This window comes from Ascidiella aspersa, chromosome 3, assembly GCF_963924565.1.
Source record: "Ascidiella aspersa chromosome 3, kaAscAspe10.2, whole genome shotgun sequence".
NCBI lineage: Eukaryota > Metazoa > Chordata > Ascidiacea > Phlebobranchia > Ascidiidae > Ascidiella > Ascidiella aspersa.
The window spans coordinates 22,424,478-22,442,989 of record NC_139449.1 but is presented as its reverse complement, the minus strand read 5'-3'; the positions used below and the strand labels follow the sequence as shown (position 1 = coordinate 22,442,989).

General features: G+C 36.9%; 3 protein-coding genes across 3 annotated transcripts; 1 reads left to right on the top strand and 2 right to left on the bottom strand.

Moving 5' to 3' along the window:
- Window positions 1-85: 85 nt before the first annotated feature.
- LOC146160880 (receptor-interacting serine/threonine-protein kinase 1-like) lies at window positions 86-3,981 on the bottom strand. The gene is made up of 4 exons (XM_083384742.1): window positions 3,713-3,981; window positions 2,669-3,127; window positions 1,476-1,741; window positions 86-1,151 (listed from the first exon to the last, which is right to left on the bottom strand). The coding sequence occupies exons 1-4, from the start codon at window positions 3,892-3,894 to the stop codon at window positions 1,003-1,005; spliced, it is 1,056 nt and encodes a 351-aa protein (XP_083240868.1). The 5' UTR covers window positions 3,895-3,981; the 3' UTR covers window positions 86-1,002.
- Window positions 3,982-7,378: 3,397 nt separating this feature from the next.
- On the bottom strand, window positions 7,379-10,594 carry LOC146160879 (cytochrome P450 4V2-like). Its single transcript, XM_083385752.1, has 2 exons — window positions 9,789-10,594; window positions 7,379-8,944 (listed from the first exon to the last, which is right to left on the bottom strand). The coding sequence occupies exons 1-2, from the start codon at window positions 10,436-10,438 to the stop codon at window positions 8,086-8,088; spliced, it is 1,509 nt and encodes a 502-aa protein (XP_083241878.1). The 5' UTR covers window positions 10,439-10,594; the 3' UTR covers window positions 7,379-8,085.
- Window positions 10,595-14,274: 3,680 nt separating this feature from the next.
- On the top strand, window positions 14,275-16,431 carry LOC146160878 (cytochrome P450 4V2-like). Its single transcript, XM_083385753.1, has 2 exons — window positions 14,275-15,027; window positions 15,232-16,431. The coding sequence occupies exons 1-2, from the start codon at window positions 14,375-14,377 to the stop codon at window positions 16,079-16,081; spliced, it is 1,503 nt and encodes a 500-aa protein (XP_083241879.1). The 5' UTR covers window positions 14,275-14,374; the 3' UTR covers window positions 16,082-16,431.
- Window positions 16,432-18,512: the final 2,081 nt, after the last annotated feature.

Genomic DNA, 18,512 nt, shown 5'->3' with positions numbered 1-18,512 from the left:
TCTGTTTGTTGCTTGTTTTAGGTATTTTTTTACAGTCGTGTCTTAAACTTGTTATGCTACAAATCAGGAATTCCAGAGCAGCCCCTCTTAGAGCTATTTAAAAAAATAGCTAAAAATATTTATTTAAATTAGATGTTTGTATATTTAATGTGCTTAGTTAGTCATGAACGATTACACAGCGGGCTAAAGATTGTGCATGCAACATTGGCCAGCTATGCAAAAGAAATCGCGTTTTAAAGCCCTCGACATATATAGTTGGGCACAGATGAACAAAACAATGTAACTCCCAATAATTTTCAATTCATTTTTTTTAACACACATATAGATTGAATTAAAAAGCTTTTCGAAAAGCATTTATCCATCATCAAGGCATTAGTAGAAATCCGGCAAAATGGGAGTGAAAAAAAAGGTTTATAGAATAACGTAATAATAATTGATACTGGAAATACAGAAAAAAGCATGTTTATAGATATAGTTCAGACATAGCATGATTACCAATACGAAAATACAACAGTCACAAAAGTAATAAAACGTAGAAATTGCATTTAAAAAAGAGCAGTGCCAAGATGCTTTACAAGTCATCTCAATATGAACAACATACGTGGAAATTTATGCATCTGTCTTACAAACATGAAATCAAATATAAGATGCTATCTTTGATCACTCAAGAAAACGAAGGTTTAGTCCAATGTCAAATATAAGGTCATTGTAAAGCTGTTTTGATAGCGCGAAGCGCGACATATATTTACAACTGAAAAAATAGTTTTTTGAAGTTCATTACACAAAAGTTTAAGAACCACAGATTAAGATTACATCATCTAAAATTTTGCACCAGTAACTTACATGGTGAAGGCAAAATACGTCACAGAAAAATAAAACTTAGCATTTACACACATTTAATTCATCAAGGAATATCTATTGAAGTTCTTAGGCCGAGAGCACAATAAAAATATAAAAAAGCCTAGACTTTAATAGAACGCACAACTGTTCCATATAGTAAATCTACAAGTTGATTTCACCAATTCCAACTCTGATGTTGTCATCACTTGGCGGTTGTTGATGCAGGGAACGTTGGTTGACAACCATTGTAACTTCTTTCAAAATGGCCACAAGGTTAAACGTTTTCCTGATTTCGCTGAAGTGATTTTCAACTGTTGGAGATGTATTATATAAGTTTATTAAACAATCAAAAGCTGTGTTAGTTAGCCGTAACTGCAAAAAAAATAAAAAAACAAGCTTCGTTTTGTGATATAATATAATTTATAGTAGCAAGGAAAAGGATGCATACTCGGCAGTTACAAATAAACTATAGTTTTGATACATATCATGATAAAAGTTGTCTGAGTATTCAGTCGTTAAAGTTACTTTACATTAACTTCTTAATCCATTGTTTGCTAGAGTATTTGTAAAATAAGTGCAAAACTTAACAATGCCAACACTTGGAAGTAAATTTATGTGCTGAAAAACATTCTTACTATATTCAATCTTTGGTCTTTCGCTGGGTGTTGCGCTCCAGCATCTTATGATGAGAGGAATGGTTGAGACGAGATGGCGAAGACACACATCACTTGTTCTTAATGCCTCTTCCCGTACAGCATCTAGATTAGCAGGGTCGGGTCGCTGTCCATTGCCGATTGCATCTGTGAGGGCACGAGCTCGCTCGGATTGAGAAGGAGCATCCCTCATTATTTCGCAAAATGGCATAAGCCGTGTGACGATCTCATACAACACCATTCCAAGGCTGTGGATAAAAGGCACAGTTTTTTTCATTTGCGACTTGCCCTTGACTTGGATAGTGTGACTGAAGTTAGCTTCATGTGATGGTCACCTTTAACAAACATATCAGAGGCCACCTTTCACCTAAATAAATCATGGAAGGCTATATAGAAATAGCACAAGAAAATCGAAAAGATTATTTTGAAATAATAATTAATGTTTTCACATAGATGATGAGTACCAATAATTGGGTACACAATGCACAAATCTGTAATGTAAAATGTTCTTGGCGATCCTTGATTGCAAAGTACCAATAATGTTCAATAATAACATACATCTAGGGATGTTCCATGTAGAATATTAAATCCTTAATTTAAACTTGAATTGGATTCATATTCAATTCTGTTGTTTACAGCGGGTAGTTCTGAGTTGAATTTATGTAATTTTTTTCAATAAAAAATAGTTTTAGTATTTTGGTTTTGCTGATTAGGTTGCGGCTAATTGTACATATGAGAGTGGTAAGTTAGGGTAAAGGCCTGCTGCTGTGGCGACACATTTCTAGCTGGCCAAACAATTCGCCTAGTCATTAAGTGTCTTTTAAGTATTACTGGATGAGCAGCTAAACATGTGATACCAGGTGCGGAGTTTGCAATGACTCTAAATGCGTAAGGGTACAAAAGTGACGTAAAATGCTTACGCTTGACCAAAATATATTAAAAAAACATTGCTGCCTGGGACAGTGAGTGTAACAGAGCGAACAAAAAATAATATTAGCACTTACAAAAAGGAGGTACATGTGGTATATTATCACTGAAATTAACTAATGAGCTTTTTGTAGCTTACTCATAACAAATTGTTCTTTGCTAAAGTGACTGGCTGATTGTGTGCTCTGTCCATGACCCTCCTAACACAATGATAAAAATAACATATTGAAAAACTAAACTAAAAAAACCTGTAAATATCCATAGAAGTTGTCCTCAGTCCATAGATGGCAGTCAGAAACTCTGGGGCAGCATATACGATGGTGTATGCAGAACTTGTTGCCCGTGGTGCTTGGCTGCTGCGATCAGAAGTCTTGGTGGCCAGCGATGCAGCTCCAAAGTCACCGACTCTGATATGAAGGTCAGAGGTGACAAAGATGTTGCTGGACTTCAGATCGCTATGCACCACTCGTTCGTCGTTTCCAGAGTTGTGCAGATAACGCATCGCATCGCTCAACTCGTGCATCATCCTGAATCTCAATGCCAAGGGAAAGCGTACAACTGATTGATCATGCAGCAAGTCATGAAGTGTTCCACCGTTGATGTAGTCCATGATTATAGCAAAATAGTTGGACCACTGAACGACTCCATGGCATCTCACCACATATTCATGGTTGATGTACACCAGTATGTCAGCCTCTTTTTTTGCCCTGTTTGAATGTGTTGGAAAAATAAGGAGATTACATAAATCAAACACAACTATAATTAGGCTGAAAACCAAAAAAATACATATATAAATGTATATATTTTGAGGCAATAGTATGATTATTTGTGCCTGCTTAAAAAAGTTTAAACATTATAATTATGTGGTTTAAAACAGTGGATATATAATTTGTTTGTTTATTGCGCACTTGTTCTATTTGACGTACATGCCTTTCCCTGAAGGTATTAAATAAATTTCATACCACAAGCAGAAGCAATTCTGTTACAGTGAGAAAATGGAGACTAATTTTTAATCAGCCAATTTTAAAACAAGGTTTAGTTCCTTTGAGTTGATCAAAACTAAAAAAATCTAAGATTTTTGTTTCGTTTTTAAGAGATGACATTACATAAACAATATTTGCAGTTTGCTTTATGCAATACCATATTACGCAACACTTGAAGAATAATTTGTTCAGAATTCCTACCAAAAATGACTTATCCCCAGTTAGAAGACTGATTTGGAGGTTTACAGCCTTTTTACGCAGCACTGACAAATGTAAAGCACTAAAAACATTCCATGCAACTAAACTTACGTTCGAATGATGTTTTGTTGTCGATCCAAGGTTCCAGTGATGCGAAAGATCTTTACCGCTGCTTCTCCTAGTTTTTTGTGATAAACATGACGAACTTCACCAAAGGTTCCCTTTCCAATGCAGTCGGTATCATCTCTACTTGTACGAATTGTTGATGGAGGGAAAATGAAAATCCCATCCATGCTTTTACACACATGCAATCAAACAATTGGCAAGAAATCGCTTTGAAACAAAAGTTAGACCTTAAGCCTAGAAAGTGCATTAGAGTTTACATATGCTTTGTAAACTAAACAAAAGTATTTATTTGTCGGAGTTGCTTTTGAAAGATATTTTTTTTTAAACAAATTAAAACATGCAATTGACTTATATGCGATAAAACTATATTAAAAAGACACAAGGAAATAAATTTAAAGGAGATAACACTTAAAAAATATAAGCTTCATATGGTTTTATATGACCAACTAACATAAATTTCAAAGCCAAAAAGGTCGAGTAGATCGACAGCATCTTGATTAAGACGTTTCGATACGAACTTGTATCATCTACTCGACCTTTTTGGCTTTGAAATTTATTATTAAGCTACATTACAGATCCGTGCATAGTGTAACCAACTAAGATGTTATCAAAAAATTGTTATGTTGTAAGTATGACGAAAAGGATGCCATCTAAGATTTAACAGAATGAACACTAGGCTTGAAAGATCTTTTAGCTATATCTATGGTCGTCCCTCTGGGTCTAATTTAGTAAACTGGGTTGACTATACTTAGTTTGTATTAGTAAACTATACTTAGTTTGTATTGGTGGTTTACAGTGCAATGTATGCCATACAGAGTGCATCGGAAAATCATAAAATGCAGGCCGTTTGCCAACAAGATCTTGTCAAAATCTGCCATACTTTCCAGACTGGCCTAGCAGCCCTTGTAAATGATCCTTGTGGGGCTACAGGCCAATTATAAAAAGGTTTATGGAAGATTTTAGTTTCATTTGTATCACTATACTGAATTTTACAGGAATAGGGGTAACACTAATTTACAGAATGATGAATGGTCGGAACGCTCACTAATTTACGGAATGGTCGGAATTGTCGGAATGGAATAAACGAAGCTGTAGGAATATGATGAACTGTAGGAATGAAATGAACGAAGCTGTAGGAACAGAATGAACTGTCGGAACGGAATGAACTGTCGGAATGAAATGAACGAAGCTGTAGGAACAGAATGAACTGTCGGAATGAAATGAACGAAGCTGTAGGAACAGAATGAACTGTCGGAATGAAATGAACGAAGCTGTAGGAACAGAATGAACAGTCTGAATGAAATAAACGAAGCTGTAGGAACAGAATGAACTGTCGGAATGAAATAAACGAAGCTGTAAGAACAGAATGAACTGTTGGAATGAGATGAACGAAGCTGTTAGGGTTAGGGTTAGGAATGAACTGTCGGAATGAAATGAACGAAGCTTTTAGGGTGAGGGTTAGGAATGAACTGTAACCCTAACCCTAACAGCTGCGTTTTATATTCGGACAGTTCATTCTGTTCCTACAGCTTCGTTCATTTCATTCCGACAGGTTATTCTGCTCCTACAGCGTCCTTCATTCCATTCCAACAGTTCGTTCTATTCGGACAGTTCATTCTGTTCCTACAGCTTCGTTCATTTCATTCTGCTCCTTCAGCATCATTCATTCCATTCCGATAGTTCCGACAGTTCATTCCGTTCCGACCATTCATCAAATTAGTTTCAGCCCTATTCATTCCATTCCGACCATTCCGTAAATTAGTGAGCGTTCCGACCATTCATCATTCCGTAAATTAGTATTACCCCAGGAATAGTGGCTCCAAAATTAATGTATTGGTCAATAATGTTTAAAAATTCCATGAAAAGGCATAAATATGATAGAATTATATAATAATCATATTACTTGACCTACCCAACCCAAATGTTGTAGCAACATAAACCCCAGGACGAAAATGGGCGCTCTTTTATTATATATGTGAAAATTGATAAAAAAAACTTTCTTTAAATGTCGCATACCACAACGCATATTGTTTGGGTTAGGGTGCGGGTTAGCGTTTGGTTGACGAAATAACAAAAGTAGAAAAACTTATATGATTATTAGATGTGCATCCTGTTTTTGTTTGGCTACGCTTGGCTTGTCCACTAAATATTTTTAGTTATTTTTAAGTCAGTTTGCTGTCACTGCATGTACTAAAGCTATTTTACGTACAATCAACATTACTACACAACAACATAGTGATGTGACTTATAATAAATCACCATTTTAAAGTTGTTTTGCAAAAATTCTAAGGTTCGATTCATTTGTTTAATTCAGTTCCTGTCAGAAGCATTAATGCGTGATCGGCGAATGCCTGAAAAATTTATTTTTTGAAAAGGGTCTGTAGCGTAGTCTTGGATCGTAAATTATGGATAAAATTCACATAATAAATTGGTATCGGATTGGCACCGACACCACTGAACTATACCACAGGAGTATCGATACTACCAATACCACTTGGCATCCGGTATCGCCTCCGATATGATATTATCAGACATTCCTTTTTAGTGACCCATCATGGCTTTATCAAAAGTTTAAAAAAATACCCAAATCACATTTATTCGAGCAAAGTAAGCCAAATAAGTGACAAAAATCACTTTATAATTTTGTGTAAGTTTTTGAGTCTTTTGATGTTTTTTTTAGCCCAACTGGCATGTTTTCGCCCTAATAAAGCGTATTAAATAATACTAGACGATATACCCGACGTTGCACAGAGTGAATAGAATATTTACCAGTTATTCTAACTGGTTAAAAGTTAATTATACCTGCTACAATAACCACCATATTGTAAAAAGCTATTAAACATAAAAGTATAAACTTTGCCACATGAAATTTCATTTTTACCCAGGCAATGTAGCCTACCGTACTTCACGCAGGTTATTGCCTTATAAATGTTTGAAACAGTTTGAACCTTTTCGTCAAGAGGTTTTACAGGTAATCCCGGTACCATATTGCGTCCAAAAATTAAGTACGTAAAATTAAAATTGGTTACTATTAAAACCGCCGCATTAAACGGAAAAGTTTTGCGAACTCCATACCTAAATTTTGCGCGGTAACAAACATCAGGAAGTTCTTAAACATAAAAGTTTTAAAGTTAGAAACAGTAAAAGTTGTTTTGCAAATCTTGAGCCTTTTGCTGCCATCAAAGTTGATTAATTGTTGATCGCCATCGCATATTATCGTGTAGGCCTACCATTTCCTTGTAAGTGTAAAATACAGGAACGTGTAATTTAAAATAGAGAAATCAGGTGGCACTGTATAAAGACAAATTGTATTTGATTCTCGACAAGCTTTCGCACAACCGTGCTTCATCAGGTCAAAGTATAAATGAAAACAATTAAAATGCATGTAAAAGCACAGGCGCAAGTAAAAGGCGATAAGAATGGTGACGTCTAACATATCCACAGGCACATGCTCGCAAAAGCGTGGTCAATCTATTTAGAATTAGGACAAATACGGCCATATACAGTAATTTAAAATGTAACCGACAGTAATGTTATTTATTGTGTATGAAATCGGTCGGGTATATGCTTTGGGCTCTACATCATTGTTTATTACGGGGTCACATGTTAAACTGCTAGCCTCGTGTTATAGCCCATGATTATAAAAAATAAAGCATAATATCTTCGTCAGAGGCATCGTGTGTGTAAAATCGGTTAACCTACAATGCTTCCCCACAAACAACATAAGTAAAATCTAGCTTGAAACTGAAAATTGGTAACTATTAAAACCGCTGAAGGACTTATAACACAACGGCAAAGCACGTCAAACATCTGTTAAGTTGAGAACAATAAAATTTATTTTTTATTAACTCTCTCTTTAATTGAGGTTGTATGTGCGAATAGAATGCAGCATGCAATTGTGTTATGATTGTTTCTCAACGTGCTCCTCTATCAGGCTGTATATCGCTTAGCTGGTATAGAATAGTGCGACTATCCCGGTATGGCCGGTTGTGAGTTCGAACCTCACATCAGGCTAGTTATTTTCTAGCCTGGCCTTGCCTGCAATACAATCCTGATTCGGTCGACCAATTTTAGTGAGCAATTGCGAAGGCATCCAGTGTAGGCTCCTAATAACGGAAGTAGACATTTTTATTAAAATTGCTTCCAAAATTGAACATTTATTGCATTAAAAAAATGCCACACGAAAATGAAATGTTGGAACATAATTGAAGAAACTATAATCATAAACATATCGCGGAAAAAGTTGGATCCAACATACAAATCTATTTTATTGAAACAACAAAACAAACAAAATTAATATATTTACAATTGTTTTTTTTACAATTGCAACGCAAAGCAATAAGTCCCTTATGCAACATTTAATTGCGGCTCCTTTTTGCAATAGTGAAGTTAATAGGCTTAGTAGGGCGAAGTATAAGATCCCCATCTTTGCTTATTGTTTCCTCCACGTCATGCGATGTGACAGTGTAACGCCGAAGAAGTTGAAGCAATATGACCTTTTCTTCCATCTGTGCAAACTTCTGACCGATGCAGTTTCTTGGACCAGCCGAAAAGGGAATATAGGCGTATGGGTGGCGACCGACGCTGTTCTCTTTCGTGAAGCGATCCGGGTCGAACCGCGTTGGATTTTCCCAAACCATCGGATTTCTATGAATGCTATAAGTGAAAACGACGACCTGAGATCCTTTGGGTACAACATGACCATCCATCACGCAATCTTCTGTCGTGACCCTTCCGTAAAATGGGACTGAAGGATAAAGGCGAAGAGCTTCCTTGATAACTTGTGATAAGTACTTAAGTTTTTTCAGGTCTTCCATATCGGGTTGGCGGTCACCAGGAAGAATCTCGTCAATTTCCTCATGAACGCGCTTTTGTATTTCTGGGTGTCTTCCGAGTAGATATAGGCACCACGTCATAGCGGCAGCTGTCGTGTCGTGACCTTCAAACATGAAAGTATCGACCTCCTCTTGGATGTCAGAGGGCGAGAGCGAATCTCCATCTTCGGTTTTGGCGTGAATCAAAACGTCCAGGAATGCCATACGCCGTTTAATATTTGTTTCGTTTTTGTCTTTGATTCTTTGGTTTATGACGGATTTGCTGAAGCTGTGAAGGACATGAAGGTGGTGATTGTGTTCTTTTCCTGTTCCCAACCGTTTAAATATGAAATCTGGCCAGAGCGGAGGCGTCTTTTGTCGAAGCTGCACTATTTCAGCAATCCTAGTATAAAAACATGGAAATGCTCTTTCACATTTTAGTTGCTTTTCTATCGTAAAATAAACTAAACTATTTTATTAAACTTAAAGCAAATATTTTATTGAAAAATGGACACTTATTTTAATGGTAAAATGTGTACGTGAGTACATTCATGTACGACCCTATAAAACAAGCAAACGCTAAACACGCAAATCCAGCACTTATTTAACATTTTTGCTAAAAAGCAAATATTTAACTTATTTAGCAAATAGTGATTCTGAACAGGGCTCCAAAGTTCGAGTTGTGTCGTAACTTGCCACAATAACAAGTATCGGACCTTTGTCCGGCCCGATAAGCAATTTAACTTTGTCCGGCCCGATAAGCAAATTTAGCGACCCGGGCTCATTTTCTATACAAAGAGACATTTTTCAACGAAGAGACATTTTTCAATTTTTACTGCCCGCTTTGACCATGATTATTTTTCAAATTATTTTTAATATTCAAAGTGAGCAATGTACATATTGTTTAGCTTACTTGTACAATAAGTTTAATTTGTAATGAATCCCTACATTCTCATTGTTTGTTAATAAAAGAAGATAAGTAGGACTACCCTTTAAGTAGATTGCCTAAAATGGTTTTGAGATTTGTGTTAAATATGTACAGCTAAAAACATAAATATTTGAGTCTCATTTTTTCTCAGTACGGTACAATTTGTTTTGGTTTCTTGCGCGGAAAAATAGTTTTCCTAATATAATATATTACTTTGATTGAATAAGGTATCAAAGTGCCTATATTAAAACCTTTTATTTGTACCAGTAGATAATTCCTAATTGAAATTTGTATTTAATACATAATGGCTTTCACAGACCTGTAAAGTGATTTCACGTATTCTGAGTCGTCATTCTCCTGAGCGTTGACCGTCTTTCCCATAGCTGTATCGCAGATAATGTCGAGAGCGCACAGGGTGACTGTCTTCCCGAGATCTACTTTATTGCCCGACGTTAGCTTTCCTTCCACGGATTTCAGCATGGTCTGACTTTGCTCGTTCATCACTTCAAGGAAATCCTTCAGAATCTCAAAATGGAAGGATGGCGTGATTAGGCGCCTCCTCTGAAACCATTTTTCGCCGCCGGATGTAAGAAGGCCGGTGCCAAGCCAGGGATGAAGAAAGGTGTACAGATATGACTTTTCCATGTGCTTGGAGCTACGAAGTATCACTTCGGCGGCTTCTGGGTGGACAACGAAGACCATTGGAATTGGACCGAGCCAAAGCATTGAAATTTTCGCCTTGCATTCCTTAATCACTCGGTCAGCCAATCCACAAACACAACTAAAGAATTGAGACGGGTCTCCGGCCAAAAGGTAGGTATGGCCAATTATCGGAAAGGCCCAGTTTGGAATAGTTGGAAGTCGCCTCACAACATGCCTATACTTTATGATTGACTTTAAAGAATTCCAGTACGTTATCATAAGGGTAGAAACAAAAGCTATTGCCACAAGAATAGCAACAGAAGACATTTTCACGCTACTGTTATTCCTATAGTAAACACAGAAAGCATACTGTAATGTGATGTTAAAGTTTAGTTTTGTGCCAAATTAAAATGTTTTATTGGGTTGAGATAAATGATGCTCTTCGGGTTGCAGATAAACGTTGTCGCTAAACACCCCATCCGTTAGAAATTAGTGCATTTATAAGCAAAAAGGTCTACTACAATTACGACATCCAAGGGCAGAAAAGTCCGACTTTTAGATCTTGAAGTCGTGGCAATGCACTAATTTGGACCTTTAGGTAAACACCCGGCGTAGATAAATTGAAAATATTCGCTGAAAATTCACAAAAGATAACAAAAAGTGTGATATAGAATTAATTACAATTGACCCACCGCTAACCCGAATCCTAACGCAAATAATGTGCGTTAATTTATTAATTATTTAAACGCTGGGAAAAAAGCTTAAACATAAAGATAGTTTCTCGGATTGTTACGTCACGAATTCAGGTATTAGGACCTAAAGCGTCTATGTAATTATTAAATCAACGCACATTTGGGTTAGAGTGCTGGTTAGCGTTTGGGTGGGTCAAGTATTATTAAACTTAGTCTTCTTATGCACATAAGTCAAATTAGTGCATTGTCCAAGACCTCAAAGTGTGAAAGTCGGACTTTTGTTCCTTTGGAAGCCCTAATTGCCGTAGACCTTTTTGCTTAGAACTGCACTAATTTCTGACGGATCGGGTACGCTTAAGTAAGAAAAATAACAGCATTGACCAGACATGTAATCAGGTTTTTTTTAAGGTTTGGTTTGGGTGACCGCTAAGTAGTTTTAAGAGACCGCAAGTGTTTCATTTAAATACCAAAAAGTTGTCCAAAATTTCCGTTTCGGTCCCACAAAACACCTTAAAAAAACACTGGTCGTGGCCCATTTTTGTTTTAAAAATTGTTCGTGGGTCACTTCCTAAAGTTCTTCTTAAATTGGTTACATAACTGAAATGTGTTAGAAATAAAGAATAACTTAATATCAAAAAAAGAAGAAATATATCAAAAAAGAAGAATATTTTATAATAACCTACACCAGGGGTCGGCAACCCCTGGCACGCGTGCCACTTGTTGCATGCAAGATCATTTTGCATGGCACGCCAAATGATTTAACGCGCACGTCATATCACCTTAAGAAAGTGCAAGCATTACATCACTACCACATCATTAACATTACTATTACATCACCAACACTAGCGCTAACTATATGGTTGCACACACTGCCAGTTCGTGTCACAATTAAGAGTCTTAACTGTGTTGTACTTAATATTATTTGTTGTGGGCGTTATACTTGTCGTTTACCAATAACCGTTCGTATTACGTTACAATGCCCCAAATTTGGCGTAACGTTTACTACTTTAAAGTAGGGCATTCTACATCAGTGGTTCTCAACCGCCGGTTCGCGCCAACTTTCCCGCCGGTCCGCCAAATTTAGTACAAATTTATATCTCAATTGCACAAAGCAAGATGTTGAAGGCTTGTCCAACAAATTTAGAACTTATATAATGTGTATAGTTCCGTAATTTGAAGGATTGTGACGTAACATAGAGTTAATGGTCTACTTTGGATTTTATAGTACGTCACAATGCTGCAAGTCTTGTGCCCAACTGTTTAAAAGTAAGCTACAACTTGTTGAAGTCTTAAATTTTAAGACCAGTTGTATGTAAAAAACTTCAATAGAACCACGTATAACACGTGTGATATCAATAAGACAGCGGCAAATTTCTCATTACATTGAAGTTTTCGTTATTTGATTTTATGTTGTATACTTTTGTGATACCGGTAATTACATTTTGGGTTGATTTTAATTTTTGAAGGTTCATCGGTCTGCAAAAATAGTTTTAATATTTTACCGGTCCGTAAGCAAAAATGGTTGAGAATCACTGTTCTACATTAAAAGTAAGCACGTATGTTTTTGGCGACTGAGAAACCAACAAAAAGCGAAACTGATAGTTAACACTTCTAGGTATCGGGCTATCGGCTTAAAAAGCATCGAAGTATATTTCAAAAAAGATATGTAAATTAGATGTCAGATCACAGCAGGACTGCTGAGTCGAACGGACTCGAGTAAGACATGCGCAGTACCAAATTTCTAAACTGATTTAGGCAGCAAACTGTAAATTGTTAAGGTGGAATAGCATATGCTCGTGGCATATTTTCCATGACCCTATGAGTGGATTGCGGAATATCCACCTTATTTTAGTTACGTAAATTGGTGAATACAGAGTCTGACTCGGGACGCGATGAAATCTCTTATTCGGCCAGAGTCGGACACGGATTGTTTTTAACCAACTCCGCAGCCCTGATTGCCAGTGCGAAACCAAACAAATGTTGGGCACGCGAGTTGTTAACATTTTGACATTATTCATAATCTGGCACACTGCACACGAGGTTGCCGACCCCTGACCTACACATAACGCAACTGTCAAAGCGAAACTTGAGAGTGTAGTGTAAAACGAACTAAAGAATTAAACGAAGAAAACTAAAATTTTCACCAACTTTACAATTTTCCAAATGCTCTGTGGCCCACCTCAAAATGCTCTGTGGCCAACCAGTGGGCCATGGCCCACCGGTTGAGAACCCATTATGTAGACCTAACTTGCTGAGGGCATGGGATTCGAAACAGACTGTGAGAAAAGTGTAGCATAATAATTAAACAGTTTAAAACAGAAGTGTTTGATCTAAACCATTTTGCTTATTACAAGGGAAATAAATAACTTGCCCGAGTAAAATTTGTAAATTGTTGAAAATATTTTATAACAAGCTGATTATATTCTGCTTTACAATAGATTAGTATCTGGCATAAAAAACAGCTCTTCAGTTTAACATGAAAAAAAATTAAAAGCTTAATCTAAAACATTTTGAAACGTGGGCAAAACGAATATCACTATTGGCACACTAAGTGAGTTTAAGTTGTTAAACTGCCTTTTCTTAGGAATGCCACAGAAATTTAGACCTTCGCTGAAATTTTACTTAACCTAGCAAAACAACATTAGCGTATTTAAACCCATGTAGCTTAAAACAAACCGACTAAAGCAGACACCATTTCAACATAAAGCAAGTAGCTAATCGGTCACCAAATATAATTTTAATAAACGGAATGCTAAAGCCAGTGCCAACAGCAGTCAGGTAAACCTATCTGGTCGTAATCTGCAGCGACTTTTTCATTTCGTTACGCTTCAGTACTTCACGCTTTGGCTTATGATCAGCCAGACAGCCCAGACATGGCGTTGTGCTAATATTTGGTTTGGAAGTTTGCAACAGATTTAAAACCTTGGCTTGTGGCTGTAACATACAGACAATGAAAACATTGCTTAAGACAAAAGCTATCATAAAATGCACCCTACATGTTCAGTGTTGTATCTGCAATATTCATTAGATATCACCTTAAATTCGAATATAACTGACGTTTGCATCTTGGCAAGTAAACAAAAGCAGGCTAGGCTAGGCTAGGCTAGGCTAGGCTAGCAGAGTAGTAGTGTTTGTAGTAGCTGCCCTTTTTCCGTTACCGCGTTAAAAAGGTGTCAATACAATGGTGATTGCAGTTTGAAGAACAGTATAACGACTATAACGTTTTAAAGAAAAAATAAGCTATGCACCGCAGTTTTCGTACGTTAGGACGTTCCTTCTGTTATTGGTGGCAAGGTTACGTGACACTTAATGCATTGATATGCATTCTGTTAATCATTACCGCGGTGTCAAAACTACAAGTTGGGACTATTGCAATTTATGATAACACGGAATATGTGGAATAGCACAAAGTCATGTTGTTAACGTTATGTAATGCAGCATTATTTTAGGAAGTAATCAAAGTTAGTCAAACAATCAGTAATAATGCCAAAATGTACTGTTAAATTGAATTAAATACTGCTTCATGTACCATTGTTAACTTACACTCTTGGTTGTTTCTTTAGCTGCAGCCATGGAGACATTTGCCGCCACAATTGCGTTTTTAACCATTCTTTCTCTCATCGTCATTAAGTTTTGGAAAAGAATCTCGAAAACAATTTACTACCGGATACAGATTCGGCGCCTTCCCACAATTCCCAGGATTGCTTATCCGCTGATCGGACACGCGTATTTGCTGCCGAGGGATACCGCTGAGTTTTTTCGCTTTATGGCCTCCGAATCGTTGAGTTTCATTACGGATTCAAGCCTCAAGTTCTGGGTGGGTTGGATCAGTTCTGTACCGGTAGTATGTGTTGTACACCCCGATGCGGCCGAAGTTATTCTTCACGGGTCAAGGCATATTCAGAAGTCTTTTTTGTACACATTTCTGCACCCTTGGCTGGGGACTGGACTCTTAACTGCCGGAGGCGAGAAGTGGCAGCAACGTCGACGACTGATCACCCCGACTTTCCACTTCAACATTCTTCAAGACTTTCTGTCAGTGATGAACGAGCAGACTTTGCGCATGATTAAACGGCTGCAAATTAAGCGAGCGTCAAGTGCCAACGTAGACCTTGGCAAAGCCGTGACCCTATGTGCCCTTGACACCATCTGCCAGACCGCCATGGGACAAAATGTGGACGCACAGGGAAACGAGGAATCAGAATACGTAAAATCAATTTACAGGTAAAACTTCATATCATGTATTATACATCCTATTACGTGCATGATTCTGTGGATGGTTAAAATTTATGTTAAAGTACGAATTACCACTAAGCATTGTTTTCTAAAATTTTGCTGCAACAAAGTGGCTTGAATCTGCCCCCTCATTTTATGTATCTATAACTTACGGTTTATTTTATATTTGAAATTAACATGGTTATTGTTTAGAATGTCGGAAATCATACAGCTTCGCCAGAAGACACCTTATTACTGGTGGGACTTCGCTTTTAAGAAACTAAAGCTAGGTAAAGAACATGAACATCATCTCGACGTCCTAAAAAGTTTCACGGCCAACGTTATTAAAGAAAGAATGACCAATAAAGATAAAGCTAATGTCTCAAGGCGTATGGCATTCCTGGACGTCTTGATTCACGCCAAAACCGAAGATGGAGATTCGCTCTCGCCCTCTGACATCCAAGAGGAGGTTGATACTTTCATGTTTGAAGGTCACGACACGACAGCTGCCGCTATGACGTGGTCCCTATACCTGCTCGGAAGACACCCAGAAATACAAAGGCGCGTTCATGAAGAAATTGACGAGGTGCTGCCTGGTGACCGCCAACCCGATATGGAAGACCTGAAAAAACTTAAGTACTTAGAACAAGTCATCAAGGAAGCTCTTCGCCTTTACCCTTCGGTTCCGCTGATGGCGAGAGTGACAACTGAGGATTGCGTGATGGAAGGTTACACGATTCCAAAGAACACGGAGGTAATGGTTCAAGTTTACAATATTCACCGAAATCCGATGGTTTGGGAAAATCCAACGCGGTTCGACCCGGATCGCTTCACCAAAGAGAACAGCGTCGGTCGCCACCCATACGCCTACATTCCCTTTTCGGCTGGTCCAAGAAACTGCATCGGCCAGAAGTTTGCGCTGATGGAAGAGAAAGTAATTCTGTCTCAACTGTTACGAGCCTATCGCGTCCGATGTGATACAGAAGAAGAGGACTTAAAAATGATCGGAGACCTGATTCTTCGCCCGCTTGAGCCTTTGAAGTTTCATTTGGAAACACGATAAATTTTAGCCATCGAAATGTGCGTTTTAATAATTTCACGCCGGTATAATGTGTCTTAATTTTATGGCGCAGCCAGTTTAATTTATCAATGCAATATGTGTGTAAATGCAATATTAGTCTTATGCTGCCTATGCTACATTTGTCCTTTAAAGGTTGTGGAAGAATAAATTTAAGTCATATTAAGTTACTCTTGACCTAAAACATAGCGATGCGTGTTATGTTCTTTGAACCGTATATTTTTGTTACTCCTTTAAACCGTATATCAGTTTTCTGGTATAGGTCTGTTTATTAAATCAACGCAAAGTTTGTGTACGTTGTTGAAATCGTATAAAACGTAACTTAGGTTTTTGGTGCAGACACAATTCAATTTATCAATGCAATCAAATTTGTACAGCTCTTCTGGCAAATGTAATTTTTATTTCCGTTTCCGACGTTCTGTATAGGACGTCGAAACGTCGGAATAAAAATTACATTTGCCAGAAGAGCTGTACAAATTTGATATTATGCCTGGCAGCAATAGCTTATCAATGCAATTTTGTGTACTTCAAAAACGATTTTTATTTTGCTATATTGTCTTGTAAGTTGTATGAATAGAAGCGTATTGACCATTAAATATTATTCTATAAAACTTTCTGAATTATTAAAAAGTTTTGAGGATATGTAAGTATCAATATTTTTTATAAAACTCGTTATTTCGTATTGGATTGGATTGTATATATTTTTGTACAAGATATCGGGTAACGGTTTCGAAATAAAATTTCAGTTACATTCTTACCACCTTTATTATAAAAATTTATTATAATCGCCTCTCTTTAAATTTTTTTTGATCACTACACTATACTAAAATGCTTATTGTCAAACAAGTAGAACGTTACGCAATTATTCCGATATTACAAAAAATATATATTTAAAAAAAACTTTACTTAAGTCGTTTGCGTAAATGTCGTCGAAACTTGTCGTTTATTATTGTTTTGGGCATATCGACAGTGAGAGCGCAGCAAATTCAGTTGTGCTAAAAGGATTGCCAGGCAACGAGCTATATATAAATATGCTATCCGAAATCATATAAGATTCCCTCGAAATAACGCTAGAATAAGCAAAAATGGTTTTAGGCCATTGTCCCGTGTTGATGCGTTTGTTTCTATTAAACCAATAATTGGTCACCACGGACCTCGTGATTGTTTTCTACAGCTCTGTAAAAAAGATTTATCCAAATCTATAGCAAATGTCTCAAACATCTATTCATATCCTGATTGGAGTGTGACTAATGGCTGACGATGTATTGTTTCTTGGAAGAACCGTGGCAAAGAAAACAAAGGGATATTTTTGGATCAAATTGACTTAAGGAATCACACTGGTTTGGTGCATAGCGTAACTCTGTTGACAACCCACGTATCCTGAGTGACATGTCCACCCACTAAAACGGGCATGATTGTTATGTTTCTAATGAATACTCGTTGCCGTTATTAGTTGTTTATAATTTAGCGGCGTGTCGCATTAGGGTGTAAACGCGGTAAGCTATAGATAATTCAAGATGAGACTGCGATATATTGCCAAAACAAAGATGAAAAAGAATTTCAGTTTCGAAAGAGAGTCAGATATTGGTGTGTTGGAAATAGGACAGACTTAGTTTAAACTGATTGGACTGGTCATATGTAGGGCGATTTTTGACCTAAAAATTGAGAAAATTGTGTATTGGTACTGAAATTTCAACTTATTATGTTATTTAGCCACCATTTTGACTTTGTCAAAAGCGGCATAGAATTTTCAATGGTACCTTGAGTTTGCAAATTGATTGACGGCTTATTGTAATTGCAAGCATAAAATGTAAATCCCAGTTATATTTATTCTTCCTGGTGCGACGCTCTGCACGTCGCATATTTACATACAGATTTAAATTTGTAACTGCATATACGTTAGTCGTACAGGGCTAGTAGGTTGCACCTTAGATACTTATCTACTTATATATAATCATGTTTACGTAATATGTTATTTGACACAGCGTAATATTTTAATTGATAGAAAAAAACGTTATAAAACGAAAAAAATATATAGACGAGTTTACATTCAATCTTTCTAATGTTGTGTACTTAAGGCACCCTGAGGAAATAATTATCTGATTGACAGTCATTGCACCTATATTTTAAATGCATATGTTAAGACTATAGATAACTTGTTTAAGAGCAGCACTGGAAGTAATACAACAGCATATTAGGGGTACGACGTTTACCAAGAGGGGGTTCCAACTAATATTTATGTTTCGGGGGTTACCATTTTTAGAGGTTGCGTCTTAAAATTATGTCAAAAATTTTTGTCTTAAGCAAACAACCCAAGAAACTAACTGTTTACGAGCGAGGTTATAAGCAAATAGGAATATGTAAAATATTCTTTTGTTGGTTTATTTGGTAAGCTTATATAGAGTTGGGAAAGTTG

Bases quoted from the DNA above. Each gene is read 5' to 3' on its own strand.
- LOC146160879 (XM_083385752.1), bottom strand. From the start codon at position 10,438: ATGTCTTCTGTTGCTATTCTTGTGGCAATAGCTTTTGTTTCTACCCTT. The intron at 8,945-9,788 runs GTCTGTGAAAGC...TTTTTATACTAG, and splicing joins TACGTGAAATCACTTTACAG to GATTGCTGAAATAGTGCAGC.
- LOC146160878 (XM_083385753.1), top strand. From the start codon at position 14,375: ATGGAGACATTTGCCGCCACAATTGCGTTTTTAACCATTCTTTCTCTC. The intron at 15,028-15,231 runs GTAAAACTTCAT...GTTATTGTTTAG, and splicing joins TACGTAAAATCAATTTACAG to AATGTCGGAAATCATACAGC.
- LOC146160880 (XM_083384742.1), bottom strand. From the start codon at position 3,894: ATGGATGGGATTTTCATTTTCCCTCCATCAACAATTCGTACAAGTAGA. The intron at 3,128-3,712 runs GTAAGTTTAGTT...ACATTCAAACAG, and splicing joins CAACAAAACATCATTCGAAC to GGCAAAAAAAGAGGCTGACA. The intron at 1,152-1,475 runs GTAAGAATGTTT...CATCTCCAACAG, and splicing joins AAGACCAAAGATTGAATATA to TTGAAAATCACTTCAGCGAA.